Source organism: Salmo trutta, chromosome 12, assembly GCF_901001165.1.
Source record: "Salmo trutta chromosome 12, fSalTru1.1, whole genome shotgun sequence".
Taxonomy (NCBI): Eukaryota; Metazoa; Chordata; class Actinopteri; order Salmoniformes; family Salmonidae; genus Salmo; species Salmo trutta.
The window spans coordinates 58,413,630-58,430,519 of record NC_042968.1 but is presented as its reverse complement, the minus strand read 5'-3'; the positions used below and the strand labels follow the sequence as shown (position 1 = coordinate 58,430,519).

Genomic DNA, 16,890 nt, shown 5'->3' with positions numbered 1-16,890 from the left:
ACACTGTGTAAGGTCTAAAGTTAAACAAGCAATCTAATCGCAGCTCATTTCTTCCACTTTGGTTTTTCTATATAGACAAGTCTGCTAGGGTACATGCAGTGCTGGATTTTAATCATGAGGAGTGTTGAAGAAAACAATTTTTGTACTCTGGAGATCCAAAAGATTGGTGAAATGAAATGTATGTTGCAGTCTGGGACAGTTTTAATTAAGAGCATTCCACACTGAATGATTCTTATTTTAGTGTGGCTTGACAGATATAATTTGTTAGTGAGAGTAAAACCAATTTAAAACAAAGGTAGTCGTAATAAACAAAAGGTAATAATAATAAAAAGCATTTCATTACCTTTTAGCTCTGGAGTTTTTCATTTTGATTACCAACCCCAAAAAAGTGCAAAGAAGGAGAGAGATGGGAGAGAGACTGTGTCTGTTGTGGATGAATAAGAAAACTATTGGAGTGCTTGAGGATATAAATGCCTGTGTTTCTTCTATTCTAATGCAGACACCAGACCGTTCCACTCATGAGTGTGTGTCATGTGAGTGTGTGTTCTTCCCTGTATGCGTTCCTCTGTGTGTGTGTGTGTGTGTGTGTGTGTGTGTGTGTGTGTGTGTGTGTGTGTGTGTGTGTGTGTGTGTGTGTGTGCGTGTGTGTGTGCCCTCTACGAGTGTGCCTCTGAATGTGTGTGTGGTTTTCTTGAGCGTGTGCTCGTGCGCTTGTGTGTGCCTCAGATTCTGTGTGTGTGCCTTTGCATGTGTGCCTCTGAATGTGTGTGTGGTTTTCTTGAGCGAGCGTGTGTGTGTGTACAGTATGACTCACCGTCCAGCCCCCTCCGTCCGTGGTCATGTCACAGTAGACCTGGAAGCCGGAGGGGTAGTGAGTGGGAAACACAGAGTAGATGCCATCCTCCCTCTGCCCGTTAGCATACAGATCACCACAGTCACGAGGACGAGAGCCTAGAGATAGGGAGAAAGAGAGGGAGACGGAGAGAGAGCGATGCAGAAGGGAAGAGAAAAAGACAAAGAGACGAAGAGAAACAAAAATCTATCAGTTGGAATTCTAGCTGGACAGTAAAACAAGTTGCTAAAACATTACGTAAGAGCACACAAAAAGAAATGAGAGAGATGAAGAAAACATTCGACTAGACTTCTTATAGACTTATACAGTGGACATATCAAATAAAATTTTATTAGTCACATGCGCCAAATACACCTTAGAGTGAAATGCTTACTTACGAGCCCCTAACCAACAATGCAGTTAAAAAAAAATACAGATAAGAATAAGGGATAAAAGTAACAAGTAATTAAAGTGCAGCAGTAAAATAACAAAAGTGAGACTATATACAGGGGGGTACCGATACAGAGGTAGTATGTACATGTAGCTAGAGTTATTAGCAGGTATATCTCGCTGGTCACCCCAAAACCAATTGTTCCTTCGGCCGCCTCTCCTTCCAGTTCTCTGCTGCCAATGACTGGAACGAACTGCAAAAATCACTAAAGCTGGCCTCCCTCACTAGCTTTAAGCACCAGCTGTCAGAGCAGCTCACAGATCACTGCACCTGTACATAGCACCTGTACATAGCTCATCTGTAAATACCCCATCCAATCTACCTCATCCCCATACTGCATTTATTTATTTATCTTGCTCCTTTGCACCCCAGTATCTCTACTTGCACATTCATCTTCTGCACATTCTACCATTCCAGTGTTTAATTGCTATATTGTAATTACTTTGCCACCATGGCCTATTTATTGCCTTACCTCTCTTATCCTACCTCATTTGCCCATGCTGTATATAGATTTTTCTACTGTATTATTGATTGCATGTTTGTTTATTCCATGTGTAACTCTGTGTTGATATATGTGTCAAACTGCTTTGCTTTATCTTGGCCAGGTCGCAGTTGCAAATGAGAACTTGTTCTCAACTTGCCTACCTGGTTAAATAAAGGTGAAATAAAAAAAATATAAAAAATTAAAGTCACTAAATGCATAGATGACAACAGAGAGTAGCAGTGGTGTAAAGAGGGGGGGAGGGGGTGCTTGGTCCTGTTGTGCCTGTAGTCCACAATCATCTCCTTTGTCTTGATCACGTTGAGGGAGAGGTTGTTGTCTGACATCCTCCCTATAGGCTGTCTTCATCATTGTCGGTGATCAGGCCTACCACTGTTGTGCCACTGGAGTCATGCCTGGGCGTGCAGTCATGAATGAACAGGGAGTACAGGAGGGGACTGAGGACGCACATCTGAGGGGCCCCTGTGTTAAGGATCAGCGTTGTGGATGTGTTGTTACCTACCCTTACCACCTGGGGGCGGCCCGTCAGGAAGTCCAGGATCCAGTTGCAGAGGGTAGTGTTTAGTCCCAGGGTCCTTTGCTTACTGATGAGCTTTGAGGGAACTATGGTGTTGAACGCTGGGCTGTATTCAACGAATAGAAATCTCACATAGGTGTTACTTTTGTCCAGCTGGGAAAGGTCAGTGTGGAGTGCAATAGAGATTGCATCATCTGTGGATCGGTTGGGGCGATATGCAAATTAGAGTGGGGTAGGGTTTCTGGGATGATGGTGTTGATGTGAGCCATGACCAGCCTTTCAAAGCACTTCATGGCTACACATGTGAGTGCTATGGGTCGCTAGTCATTTAGGTAGGTTACCTTAGTGTTCTTGGGCACGGGCACTATGGTGGTCTGCTTAAAACATGTTTGTATTACAGAGTCTGACAGGGAGAGGTTGAAAATGTCAGTGAAGACACTTGCCAGTTGGTCAGCGCATGCTCGCAGTACACGTCCTGGTAATCCGTCTGGCCCTGCGTCCTTGTGAATGTTGACCTGTTTAAAGGTCTTACTCACATTGGCTGTGGAGAGCGTGATCACACAGTCTTCCGGAAGAGCTGGTGCCGTCATTCATGTTTCAGTGTTATTTGCCTCGAAGCGAGCATAGAAGTAGTGTAGCTCGTCTGGTAGGCTCGTGTCACTGGGCAGCTCTCGGCTGTGCTTCCCTTTGTAGCCCGTAGTAGTTTGCAAGCCCTGCCACATCCGACGAGCATCAGAGCCGGTGTAGTACAATTCGATCTTAGTCCTGTATTGATGCTTTGCCTGTTTGATGGTTCGTCGGAGGGCATAGCGGGATTCTTATAAGCTTCTGGGTTAGAGTCCCGCTCTTTGAAAGTGGCAGCTCTTGCCTTTAGCTCAGTGCTGATGCTGCCTGTAATCCATGGCTTCTGGTTGGGGTATGTACGTACAGTCACTGTGGGGACAACGTCATCGATGCACTTATTGATGAAGCCAATGACTGATGTGGTGTACTCCTCAATGCCATCGGAGGAATCCCCAAACTTTTTCCGGTCTGTGCTAGAAAAACAGTCCTGTAGCTTACCATCTCCTTCATTTGACCACTTTTTTATTGATCTAGTCACTGGTGCTTCCTGCTTTACTTTGAGCTTATAAGCAGGAATCAGGACGATAGAATTACGGTCAGATTTGCCAAATGGAGGGTGAGGGAGAGCTTTGTATGTGTCTCTGTGTGTGGAGTATAGGTGGTCCAGAGTTCTTTTTCCTCTGGTTGCACATTTAACATGCTGATAGAAATTTGGTACAATGGATTTAAGTTTCCTTGCATTAATGTCCCCGGCTTTTAGGAGCGCCGCCTCTGGGTGAGCGTTTTCTTCTTTGCTTATGGCAGAATACAGCTCATTCAATGATGTCTTAGTGCCAGCCTCTGACTGTGGTGGTATGTAAACAGCTACGAAGAATACAGATGAAAACTCTCTCGGTAGGTAGTGTGGTCTACACTTTATCATGAGATACTGTACCTCAGGCGAGCAATAGCTCAAGACCACAGATATCGTGCACCAGCTGTTATTTACAAATATACATAGTCCGCCACCCCTTGTCTTACCAGACGCCACTGTTCTATCCTGCCAGTACATGATATAACCAGCCAGCTGTATGTTAATATTGTCATCGTTGAGCCACGACTCCGTGAAGCATAAGATGTTACAGTTTTTTATGTCCCGTTGTTAGTTTAATCTTCCGTGTAACTCGTCAATTTTATTCTCCAAGGATTGCACATTTACTAGCAGTATGGAGGGAAGTGGGGGTTTATTCGATCGCTTACAAATTCTCAGAAGGCAGCCCGCCCTTCGGCCCCTCTTTCTCCGTCTCCTCTTCACGCGGTTCACGGGGACCGGGGCCTGTTCCCGTGGAAGCAGTATATCATTTGTGTCGGCCTCATCAGAGTCGTGAAAGGAAAAAAGGATTGGTGAGTAATCGCAGTCCTGATGTCCAGAAGCTGTTTTCGGTCATAAGAGACAGTAGTGGCAACATTATGTACAAAATAAGTCAAAAAATAAGTTATAAACTAACAAAATAACACTATCGTCTGGGTAAACCGTCTGCCTTCTTCTCAGGCGCCCTCTTACTATATCTAGCCCTCTCTTGACAGATAGGGAGAGGGGGATAATGGGGACTTAGGTGGTGAGAGAGGGGGGTTGGGGATATAGGTAGTATTTGTGCGACAGAGGGATCAGCAGGTTTGGGTGTGTGTGGGTTCGTTTCTGTGTTGGGGGAATTCTGTGATGATTAGTCCTCATAGATTATGCATGCCATCTTTCAGTAGGTCAAACCCCAGAATTTAAAGCATAGAGAGAGAGTTCCCACAGGGGCCAAACACTATAATTTTGGAGAAAAGACACTTTAGAGACTTCCCTTAGCCATCTCTCATCCCTCGTCCCCCTCCGCCCCCTGCTATGAGCCTGGTGAACTTGTTGCACCAATTAATAATAATATAATATATGCCATTTAGCAAATGACCATCAAACTCAGAATCAGTAGCAAAGTTGCTTTTCTTACAGACAATCTATATTTTTTTAGGCATGTAAAAAACAAATAACGCTATGCTAGTGTAATGTATATGTTTCGGTTTCATAGACATGCAGCCAGGGCGATGCTCTGTGCTACGAGTAGGCTGTGCTCCTCCACCCGTGTACACTGTAGAAAGTAGGACGGCACAGTTGTGAAGTGCTTTTTGTGATTGGAATTATCCACAATTACGCGTCGGTTCTATTCCATTTGTCTGAAATCAAATAACGAATTTGACAGATCAATGTGATTATTTTTATTGAACGAAAGCTTCGAAATTGCTTTCAACACGTGCCCATTCGCATTGAACAGCGGTGGGAGCAACGTAGCGGCGGGTGCAACGTAGCGGCGGCAGAGTTGGAGGCATGGCCTATTGGGGGCGTGGCTTTTCGGTTCTTTTTCTTAACTACCCATGAGAGTGAATGTCATTCCAGGAAATGTATTCCATTTTATTTTTAAATACTTTATGTACATATTCCACACTAAATTGTAAGTGATTGTGGTTTAAGTACTGCAATGCTGGAAGTGCTTATGTGGATGAGACCTTCATTATTTGGTAACAATGTTGTAGCAAGTTGATGTAAAAGTCTTACGTGAATGTGTCTGGAGTCATTACTTATGTTATGGAACATACTTCATATCTTGATTAAGAAGAAATTGATTTAATTGCTTGAAAACCAATTTATGAAATTTGGAGAGGCAGTTCCAAAGTGAAAAATCTACTTGCTACATCATATGTATTAGTTTTTGAATTTATGTTATTTGGTAGGTTTAACAAAAGGGGAAAGTAAGATGAATGTTGAAAGAAATAGGTTGCAAATTGAAATATTGGTGTTGAACAGTTGGCAATGAATCATGTTTGGTTTCAACAAATGTCATTTTTTCAATTGAGAAAACCTAACCCATTTACTTGTAACCAGTTGATCCAGATTTTATTAGGTTGATCCAAAGAATATATATTTTTTTACAAGTGTATAGCGTATTGGACAGGGTGGTAGCTAGCAGGGTAGTCATTGAAATGGATATTGTAAAGTTCCACATATGCAGGGATCCGGGAGTGTGAAATTACATCAAGGATTTTCATGCAGTCCCTACGTGTGTGAAATATTAATGGGAACCTGGGGCCTGTGGCGCGCATACTCTCGAGTGTGTTAGTGTTAGTGTGTGTGTGTGTGGTATGTAAGTGTCAGCCACAGTGTATTCCATGGTTGGTGGCTAGAGGGAGACTCTCCTCAGGTCTTTTAGGTTTGACTAAAGCTTTCTTCAGCGACCACGCCTCAGGCTTTCTCAGGCTCTCACTCCGAGCGACACACCTCAATAAACACACCAGTCACTACTCATTTATGTACACGCTGTATATTCAACACTAGCACCAAGGGCCTTCACCACTGGCAGACTATTGAATAATACACAGATAGAGAGATATATTGTACATATACAGGACAGACAGATACATATGAAGACAGAGAGACACACACACATAGATATATGCATGCAGGACAGACAGACAGACAGACACAGACAGACAGACAGACAGACAGACAGACAGACAGACAGACAGACAGACAGACAGACAGACAGACAGACAGACAGACAGACAGACAGACACCATAGGAGGTTGGTGACAACTTAATAAAGGAGGACGGGCTCGTGTCAATGGCTGGAGCGGAATCAGTGGAATGGTTTCAAATACATGAAACACATGGTTTGATGCCATTCCATTCACACCGTTCCAGCCATTATTATGAGCTGTCCTCCCCTCAGAAGCCTCCACTGACACACACACACACACACACACACACACACAAAGACAGACAGACAGTTATGAGATTTACCGTTGGCACAGCCTTTGAGGCGAGCGCCTCTGACCGGTGCCCGCTGTAGGTCAGCCTTGACACGAGCCTTCAGCCCTCCCGTCTCCTTCTGCATGGAGTTGAGAGCATCGCTCACAGAGTTCACCACCTTCACCATGTTGATCTGGCAGTCGGACAGCAGCTGCAATACACACTATTAACCATTAGTTAACCATCATTTGTATTATCATTTGTGTTGGGATAGGTAGAGTCCTGAATGAGGGGTAGAGAGAAATCGGATGAGACATACAGGAAGGAGAGGTAGGATTTGTACCTATTCTAACATGTAGTCTATGTTCTGAAGATATTAAACTAGTAGTTGACAATTCTTAATGACTAACTATGTATGCATATGTAGAAATATCCACCACTGTAGTCCAGAAATAGAACTCCAATGCCTGATTCACAACGACCTGATCCGTACTGTGCCCGCATGTTTCCTTTTCACTTTGTTCTTTCCAGCACTGTTCCAGACAGTGGTGGATGTGTAACCAGGCAAGCCTAGTGGTTAGAGTGTTGAGCCAGTAACAGAACGGTTGCTGGATCGAATCCCAGAGATGACATGGTCAATATCTGTCGTTCTGCCCCTGAACAAGGCAGTTAACCTACTGTTCCCCGGTACGCTGTCATTGTAATTAAGAATTTGTTCTTAACTGACTTGCCTAGTTTAATAACAAACAAAATAAAAAGCCTAGTACAACCCAACTTGGCTCGGTGTGCCCAGGCCAAATTTGCCCTATATTGTGAATCAGGCTCAATAGGCCACAAAAAGACTGCATTTAAACATAACAGGCCCTCAAGTCCTGCTGTTTTCATTTCTCCCTGCCCATCACTTGATTTACTGATTGGTTGTATATTGCTTACACCATGGACCAAAGCTGTGTACCTCTGATCTAAGCCAATATCCCAGCATGTTGCCCCCTGATTGGTTTAGAGAAAAGAGCCAGAGCCCACTGGATTGATAAATGGGGTTGCCAGTAGAGAATAGAACAACAAACCTCTCCAACTGTTTATGTTTCTACTTTCTAGCTCTTTACCTCTTTCCTTTCTGCTCTCCACCGCTGTACACCTACTTGTCCAGCGGCTACCCGGCCTGGTGTTGGACACACACACACACACACACACACACACACACACACACACACACACATATGCACACATACGCACACGCACATACACACTCCTCTGCCCCTGCAAAAAACCACAGATAAGTGGCTCAGACTCCTGTGAGTCTGAGGCAGCGTCCATGGAGTCAGCTATAGCCTGGTGTGTTAACAGCATTACAGTAGAGAAACCCACAGGCCCTCCACTGGCCTCAATAACCACAACACACACACACACACACACACACACACACACACACACACACACACACACACACACACACACACACACACACACACACACACACACACACTTAAACACTTGATACATCTAGTGTAGTAAGGGGAGTCACCCCAGGCCATTGTGGAGCTGCTTTAGAAGGCTATAATGAGAACTAATTGTATTGTGATGCTAATTGTGTATTAGTCTGGGTTTAGTGATAAGCTGCTGACAGCTCTCTCTTTACCCCCCCCACCTCACTCTTCCCCTAGATCCCCTATATCTCCCCCTCCATCTCTCTCCATCTCTCTCCCTCTACTCTCACACATAGAACTCAATGAAATCAGGGGAATTGGTGACTCATCCTATCATTCACTTGCACAGATGCACTCTTAGACTCACACACACACACACACACACACACACACGCACGCACACGCACACACGCACACCCACACACACACACCAGGTATATAGAAGCACATACAAAAACCCAATTCCCTGTGCTCCCTCTCTCCTCAGCGTAAAATGGGTCATAGCCTTAGTGGGGGTGTAGAGACCCTGTGGCCGTGTAATGTGATTTCAGCAGTGCCCGATGTGTGCGTCATGCGTGTGCGTGCGTCTGTCTATGTGTGTGTGCAAAAGGAGTTACTGTTTGTCTACGCAAGGATGTCATGAGATCAGATGTGTGTTGGAAAGGTAAGACTAGCTCGAGGGCATGAAATTAGTAATTTCTTGAGGAATAACTATATCTACAATCTATGTGTGTGTAAGAAAAAGACATCCAAAGAAATTGGTATGTCCATCAAAGTGACACACACACACCCTAACTTTGAAATGGCCTATATACCTGTCCAATCAGATCCTTCCTCCTTCCCACACCTCTGGGGCATTCTGGGACAGTTCCTTACTTATGTCGTGGGTTGGAACCATTCTCCTGGTGCTCTCCGTGTTGCATGCAGTCAGGGCCATTACTAACCGTGGCACCATAAATCTTGTCCCTGGACACGGGCCAGGGATCAGACAGTCATAGATCAGACAGTCATACTGAAGTGTCAGGTGGGGAACAGCTTCTGCATGCACATAAACCACAGAGCAGCGAGTGGCCTGCGTTCGCCTCATCTGAGGGAGGAAATCAATCACACAGGGTTGTGGCTCTGCTCTGCTACCAAGACGTCTCCGTCGCCGCCACCTCCACTTAGCCCCCGCTAGATGCTCGTTGCTACCATCTTGGTCTCGCTCTTTAGTCTAGCTCTTTCTCTATATGCATTCTCTTTTTCCCTCTATCTCTCTCTCTCTCTTTCTCCCTTTCTATCCCTCTCCGCTGTCTATGGTTTCTCTCTCTCTTGACACTCTCTCTTTCTTTCTCTATCCCACTCTCCCCCTGAGTTCTGCATGGCTAAAGCTGGGGCTGTTTCACTGGAGCTGATATGACTTGTACCAAGCTCAAACTGCAGGGATATCATTTTTTTAAACAAACACCATTTAAAATGACTTAGAGGGACTTAAGAAGAGGCTTTTGTCCTCTGCAGATTCAATTTAGCCTTCATGTTTTTAGTATTTAGACAAGGAAATGGGAAACAAAGTGTATTCTGTAGACTAGGTCTGCAGCCAGACAGAAACAGCATTCGTCGATCTTCAACACACGTTATACTGTGAGAATCTGCAGAAATATGAGAATGTTTGCATTGGGACCCCAAACAGCAAGTAATTTGTGCTAAAATATAATAGAAATATGAAAACATGAGAATCATATATTATTTTTTCCCTATTCAACAAAAGTGGGGGAATAGGGCTTGAAATGATTGAAATGCTTTCAAAATATATCAGCAATCATACTTAGTGACAGTACAAAATTGGCACCATTTCATTTAACTGATGACAGAGAATGTTCTGCCCAGCGTCCTCTGAGTGACGCAGAGACGCCATTCAAATGTCTGCTGACTCGTTACAACTTCAACTATAAGCACAAAGTGACCAAGCAAAAGTGGTCTTGTTTCAATTCTATTAAATCATTTTTTATTCTTTGATATTGAGAGCTCTAAATCCATCTGAGAACATCTCAGTGAGATCAGACTGCTTTTGCTGCAATTGCTAGGTTCTCCCGTTTCATATACAGTATTGCAAGCAGAGCTGCAAGGTTCACAGCCAGCGGAAATCAATCCTTTGTCCGGATCGGCCCGAAAATATACAAATTAGGTGTCCGATTTCACATACTCTATCTCAGCTCAGAGCAGAGAGAGGTATGTGAAGTAGGACAACCAGACCTTTCAAGGAGTGCACAGCAATTGATGTTGCACTGTTCACAGAGTGCTCTGTACACAAATATAATGGATGCAACCGGTCCAGAACCTCTCAAAGTCGCCTACAGTGCTTTCAGAATGTATTCATACCATACCAAGTATTCATACCACTTGACTTATTAAACATTTTATTACAGCCTGAATTCAGAATCGATTCAATTCAATACACCATAATGACAAAGTGAAAACATGTTTTTCAAATTTTTAGCAAATGTATTTCAAATGATATACAGACATATCTTGATTACAGACCCCTTTGCTATGAGTTCAGGTACATACAATTTCCTTTGATCATCCTTGAGAAGTCACTACAACTTCATTGGAGTCCACCTGTGGCCAGTTCAATTGTTTGGACATGATTTAGAATGAAACACACCTGTCTATATAAGGTCCCACAGTTGACAATGCATGTCAGAGCAGAAACTACACCATGCAGTCCAAGAACAATCCGGCTTTCCATCATTGGGTAATTAAAAAAATATGGAAAAACCCAGACTCTGTCTAGATCTGGCCGTCCGACCAAACTGAGCAACCGGGCAAGAAGGACCTTGGTAAGGGAGGTGACTATCAACCCAATGACTACACTGACAGAACTACAGAGTTCCTTGGCTGAGATGGGCGAACCTGCCAGAAGGGCAACAGTCTCTACAGCAATTTAGAAATCTGGGCATTATGTGAGAGTGGCCAGATGGAAGCACATTACAGCATTCCTGGAGTTTTGCAAAAAGGCACATGAAAGACTCTGAGATCATAAGGAAAAATATTATGTGGTCTGATGAGGTGGTGGCAGCATCATGCTATGGGGATGCTTTTCAGTGGCAAGGACTGGGAGACGGGTAAGGATAGAGGAAACAATGAATGGAGCCAAAGACAGGAATATTCTTGATGAGAACCTGCAAACGATCTTAGACTGGGGTGGATATTTTAGTTCCAACAGGACAATGACCCCAAGCATACAGCCAAAGCAACTCTGTAATGGCTTCAGAACAAGAATGTGAAAGTCCTTTATTGGCCCAGCCAAAGCCCAGACTTGAATCCCATTGACAATCTGTGGAAATACTTGAAGATTGCTGTTCACTGCCACTCCCCATCTAACTTAACAAAGCTTGAGAAAATTTGTATGGAAGAATGGGAGAAAATCCCCAAATCCAGATGTTCAAAGCTGATACAGACATACACAATGAAATTAAATTGTACTGGTCACATACACATGGTTAGCATATGTCAATGTGAAATGCTTGTGCTTCTAGTTCCAACAGTGCAGTAATATCTAACAAGGAATCTAAAGAATTCACAACGACTACCTTACACACAAATGTAAAGGGATGAATAAGAACATTACACATAAATATATGAATGAGCGATGACCATGCGGAACAGGCAAGATGCAGTAGATAGTATTGAATACAGTATATGCATAGGAGATGAGTAATGTACGATATGTAAACATTATTAATAAAGTGGCATATTTAAAGTGTTACTAGTGATAGCTTTATTAAATCCATTTATTAAATGTATTAAGTTGGCCAGTGATTTGAGTCTGTTGGCAGCAGCCACTCTATGTTAGTGATGGCTGTTTAACAGTCTGATGGCCTTGAGATAGAAGCTGTTTTTCAGTCTCTCAGTCCCAGCTTTGATGCACCTGTACTGACCTCGCCTTCTGGATGATAGCGGGGTGAACAGGCAGTGGATCGGGTGGTTGTTGTCCTTGATGATCTTTTTGGCCTTCCTGTGACATCGGGTGCTGTAGGTGTCCTGGAGGGCAGGTAGTTTGCCCCCGGTGATGCGTTGTGCAGACCGCACTACCCTCTGGAGAGCCTTGCAGTTGTGGGAAGATCAGTTGCTGTACCAGGCGGTGATACAGCCCAACAGGATGCTCTCGATTGTGCATCTGTAAAAGTTTTTGAGTGTTTTTGGTGACAAGCCAAATTTCTTCAGCCTCCTGAGTTTGAAGAGGTGCTGTTGCGCCTTCTTCACCACACTGTCTGTGTGGGTAGACCATTTCAGTTTGTCCATGATGTGTACGCCGAGGAACTTAAAACTTTCCACCCTCTCCACTACTGTCCCGTCGATTTGGATGGGGGAATGCTCCCTCTGCTGTTTTCTGAAGTCCACGATCATCTCCTTTATTTTGTTGACGTTGAAAGAGAGATTATTTACCTGACACCACCCTCCGAGGGCCCTCACCTCCTCCCTATAAGCCATCTCGTCATTGTTCGTAATCAAGCCTACCACTGAGGTGTCGTCTGCAAACTTGATGATTGAGTTGGAGGCCTGCTTGGCCACGCAGTCATGGGTGAACAGGGAGTACAGGAGAGGGCTGAGAACGCACCCTTGTGGGGCCCCAGTGTTGAGGATCAGCGGTGTGGAGATGTTGTTTCCTACCTTCACCACCTGGGGCTGCCGGTCAGAAAGTCCAGGACCCAGCTGCACAGGGCGGGATCGAGACCCAGGGACTCAAGCTTAATGACAAGTTTGTAGGTTACTATGGCATTAAATGCTGGGCTGTAGTCAATGAACAGCATTCTTACATAGGTATTCCTCTTGTCCAGATGGGATAGGACAGTGTGCAGTGTGATGGCGATTGTGTCGTCTGTGGACCTATTGGGGTAGTAAGTATATTGGAGTGGGTCTAGGTGGAGGTGATATGATCCTTGACTAGTCTCTCAAAGCACTTCATGATGACAGAAGTGAGTGCAACACTTCATTTAGTTCAGTTAGCTTTCTTGGGGACAGGAACAATGGTGGCCATCTTGAATCATGTAGGCACAGCAGACTGGATAGGGATTGATTGAATATGTCCGTAAACACCAGCCAGCTGGTCTGCGCATGTTCTGAGGACATGCAGCCTTGCGAGGGTTAACATGTTTAAATGTTTTACTCACGTTGGCAATGGAGAAGGAGAGCCCACAGGCTTTGGTAGCGGGCAGTGTCAGTGGCACTATATTGTCCTCAAAGCGAGCAAAGAAGTTGTTTAATTTGACTAGGAGCAAGAACTCGATGTCTGCGACAGGGCTGGTTTTCTTTTTGTAATCCGTGATTGACTGTAGACCTTGCCACATACGTCTTGTGTTTGAGCCGTTTATTTGCGACTCTACTTTGTCTCTATACTGACGCTTTGCTTGTTTGATCGCCTTGCGGAGGGAATATCTACACTGTTTGTATTCGGTCATGTTTCCAGTCACCTTGCCATGGTTAAAAGCGGTGGTTCGGTCTTTCAGCTTTGCATGAATGCTGCCATCAATCCATAGTTTCTGGTTAAGGAAGGTTTTAATAGTCACAGTGGGTACAACATCACAATGCACTTGCTAATAAACTCGCTTTCCGAGTCAGCGTATACATCAATGTTATTGTCTGAGGCTACCCGGAACATATACATGATCCACGTGATCGAAGCAATCTTGAAGCGTGGAATCCGATTGGTCAGACCAGCATTGGATAGACCTGAGCAAAGGCGTTTCCTGTTTTAGTTTCTGTCTACAGGCTGGGAGCAACCAAATGGAGTTATGGTCAGATTTGCCAAAGGGAGGACGTGGGAGAGCTTTGTATGCATTGCAGAAGTTAGAGTAGCAGAAGTTAGAGTAGCAATGGTCCAGCTTTGTTTAAAGCTACAATAAATGCAGCCTCAGGATATATGGTTTCCAGTTTACGTAGAAGAAGGGGGGGGGGTGCTGTGACTATATCAAAGAGAATTCTCTTGGTAGATTTTTTTTACATTTATTTAAAAAATATATATTTCACCTTTATTTAACCAGGTAGGCAAGTTGAGAACAAGTTCTCATTTACAATTGTGACCTGGCCAAGATAAAGCAAAGCAGTTCGACACATACAACAACACAGAGTTACACATGGAGTAAAACAAACATACAGTCAATAATACAGTAGAAAAATAAGTCTACATACAATGTGAGCAAATGAGGTGAGATAAGGGAGGTAAAGGGAAAAAAGGCCATGGTGGCAAACTAAATACAATATAGCAAGTAAAACACTGGAATGGTAGATTTCTAGTGGAAGCAAGTGCAAAGTAAAAATATAAATAATTGGGTGCAAAAGAGCAAAATAAATACATAAATACAGTAGGGGAAGAGGTGTGGGCTAAATTATAGATGGGCTATGTACAGGTGCAGTGATCTGTGAGCTGCTCTGACAGCTGGTGCTTAAAGCTAGTGAGGGAGATAAGTGTTTCCAGTTTCAGAGATTTTTGTAGTTCGTTCCAGTCATTGGCAGCAGAGAACTGGAAGGAGAGACGGCCAAAGGAGGAATTGGCTTTGGGGGTGACCAGAGAGATATACCTGCTGCAGCGCGTGCTACAGGTGGGTGCTGCTATGGTGACCAGTGAGCGGAGATAAGGAGGGACTTACCTAGCAGGGTCTTGTAGATGACCTGGAGCCAGTGGGTTTGGCGACGAGTATGAAGCGAGGGCTAGGCAACGAGAGCGTACAGGTCGCAGTGGTGGGTAGTATATGGGGCTTTGGTGACAAAACGGATTGTGTTTTGTAATATACTGCATCCAGTTTATTGAGTAGGGTATTGGAGGCTATTTTGTAAATGACATTGCCGAAGTCGAGGATCGGTAGGATGGTCAGTTTTACGAGGGTATGTTTGGCAGCATGAGTGAAGGATGCTTTGTTGCGAAATAGGATGCCAATTCTAGATTTAACACAGTGTCCAAAGAAGGGCCAGAAGTATACAGAATGGTGTCGTCTGCGTAGAGGTGGATCAGAGACTCACCAGCAGCAAGAGCGACATTATTGATGTATACAGAGAAAAGAGTTGGCCCAAGAATTGAACCCTGTGGCACCCCAATAGAGACTACCAGAGGCCCGGACAACAGGCCATCCGATTTGACACATTGAACTCTATCAGAGAAGTAGTTGGTGAACCTGGCGAGGCAATCATTTGAAAAACCGAGACAATTGAGTCTGCCGATGAGGATGTGGTGATTGACAGAGTCGAAAGCCTTGGCCAGGTCAATGAATATGGCAGCACAGTATTGTTTCTTATCGATGGCGGTTACGATATCGTTTAGGACCTTGAGCGTGGCTGAGGTGCACCCATGACCAGCTCTGAAACCAGATTGCATAGCGGAGAAGGTGCGGTGGGATTCGAAATGGTCGGTAATCTGTTTGTTAACTTGGCTTTCGAAGACCTTAGAAAGGCAGGGTAGGATAGATATAGGTCTGTAGCAGTTTGGGTCAAGAGTGTCCCTTCCTTTGAAGAGGGGAACGACAGCAGCTGCTTTCCAATCTTTTGGAATCTCAGACGATACGAAAGAGAGGTTGAACAAGATAATGTGGTCGACATTTGATTGTAAGGAATTCTAGATCAGGTGAACAAAAGGACTTGAGTTCCTGTATGTTGTTATGATTACAACATGAGTCGTTAATCATAAGGCATACACCCCCACCCTTCTTCTTACCAGAGAGATATTTGTTTCAGTCGGCTCGATGCGTGAAGAAACCGGGTGGCTGTACCGACTCTGACAACATATCCCGAGTCAGCCATGTTTCCGTGAAACAGAGAATGTTACAATCTGATGTCTCTCTGGAAGGCAACTCGTGCCCTAATTTCGTCCACCTTGTTGTCTAGAGATTGGACATTAGCGAGTAATATGCTCAGAAGCGGTGAACGGTGTGCTTGCCTTCTAAGTCTGACTAGTAGGCCACTCCGTCTGCCTCTCCTGCGGCGACCACATTGTTTTGAGTCTGCTCTGGGATAAGATTCCATGTCCAGGGGGGAGGTCCGAACAAAGGATCCGCATCGGGAAAGTCGTTTTCCTGGTCGTAATGTTGGTAAGTTCCCGTTGCTTTTATATCCAATAGTTCTTCCCAGCTGTATGTAATAACACTTGAGATTTTCTGGGCTAACAATGGAAGAAATAACACAAAAAAAACAAATTACTGAATAGTTTCCTAAGGACCTGAAGCGAGGCGACCATCTCTGTCGGCGCCATCATGATCATCTCTCGGCCCTCCTCATTATCAGGACTGGGACCAAAAACATCCAATACCCAAGACAACTCAAAGCTGTAATCGCCGCCAAAGGTGCTTCTACAAAGTATTGACTCAGGGTGTGAATACTTATGTAAATGAGATATTTATGTGTTTCCTTTCAATAAATTTGTTAAAATTTCAAAAACTATGTTTCCACATTACGGTGTATTGTGTGTAGATGCATGAGACAAAAATATAAATGTAATCCATTTTGAATTCAAGCTGTAACACAAGAAAATGTTAAATAAGTCAAGTCAGGGTTTCCGAAACTCAGACCTCAGGACCCAAAGGGGTGCGCATTTTGGTTTTTACAAATCATCAAGCTTTGATCATTTGAATAAGCTATTTAGTGTTAGGGCAAAAGCCAAAACTTGCACCCCTTGGGGTCCCGAGGACAGAGTTTGGGAAACACTGAGTCAAGGGGTATAAATACTTTCTGAAGGCACTGTAAATAGGGGACTTTAATAGAAACATATTGTCTTGCAGCACTGGAAGAATCTGCATTTCCCTTCATGTAGATGTTTTTCCATTCCTTGGTTAGCTAGTGTAAATGAGAAGATGGAGTCTCCC

The 16,890-nt window shown here is 44.1% G+C and overlaps 1 protein-coding gene across 3 annotated transcripts in view; it reads right to left on the bottom strand.

Annotated features, from left to right (window-relative positions):
* Positions 1–16,890, bottom strand: part of LOC115203860 (fibrinogen C domain-containing protein 1-like) — a 241,642-nt gene that overhangs the window by 120,651 nt on the left and 104,101 nt on the right. For 2 of the 3 annotated variants that reach the window (XM_029768909.1, XM_029768911.1), the window contains 2 exons: positions 6,684–6,843; positions 815–951 (listed from right to left, as the gene is read on the bottom strand). In XM_029768909.1, the coding sequence (XP_029624769.1) occupies positions 815–951; positions 6,684–6,843 (297 nt within the window). Of the gene's footprint in view, positions 1–814; positions 952–6,683; positions 6,856–16,890 lie in introns of all 3 variants that reach the window. The other variant, XM_029768910.1, reaches the window with a different exon arrangement.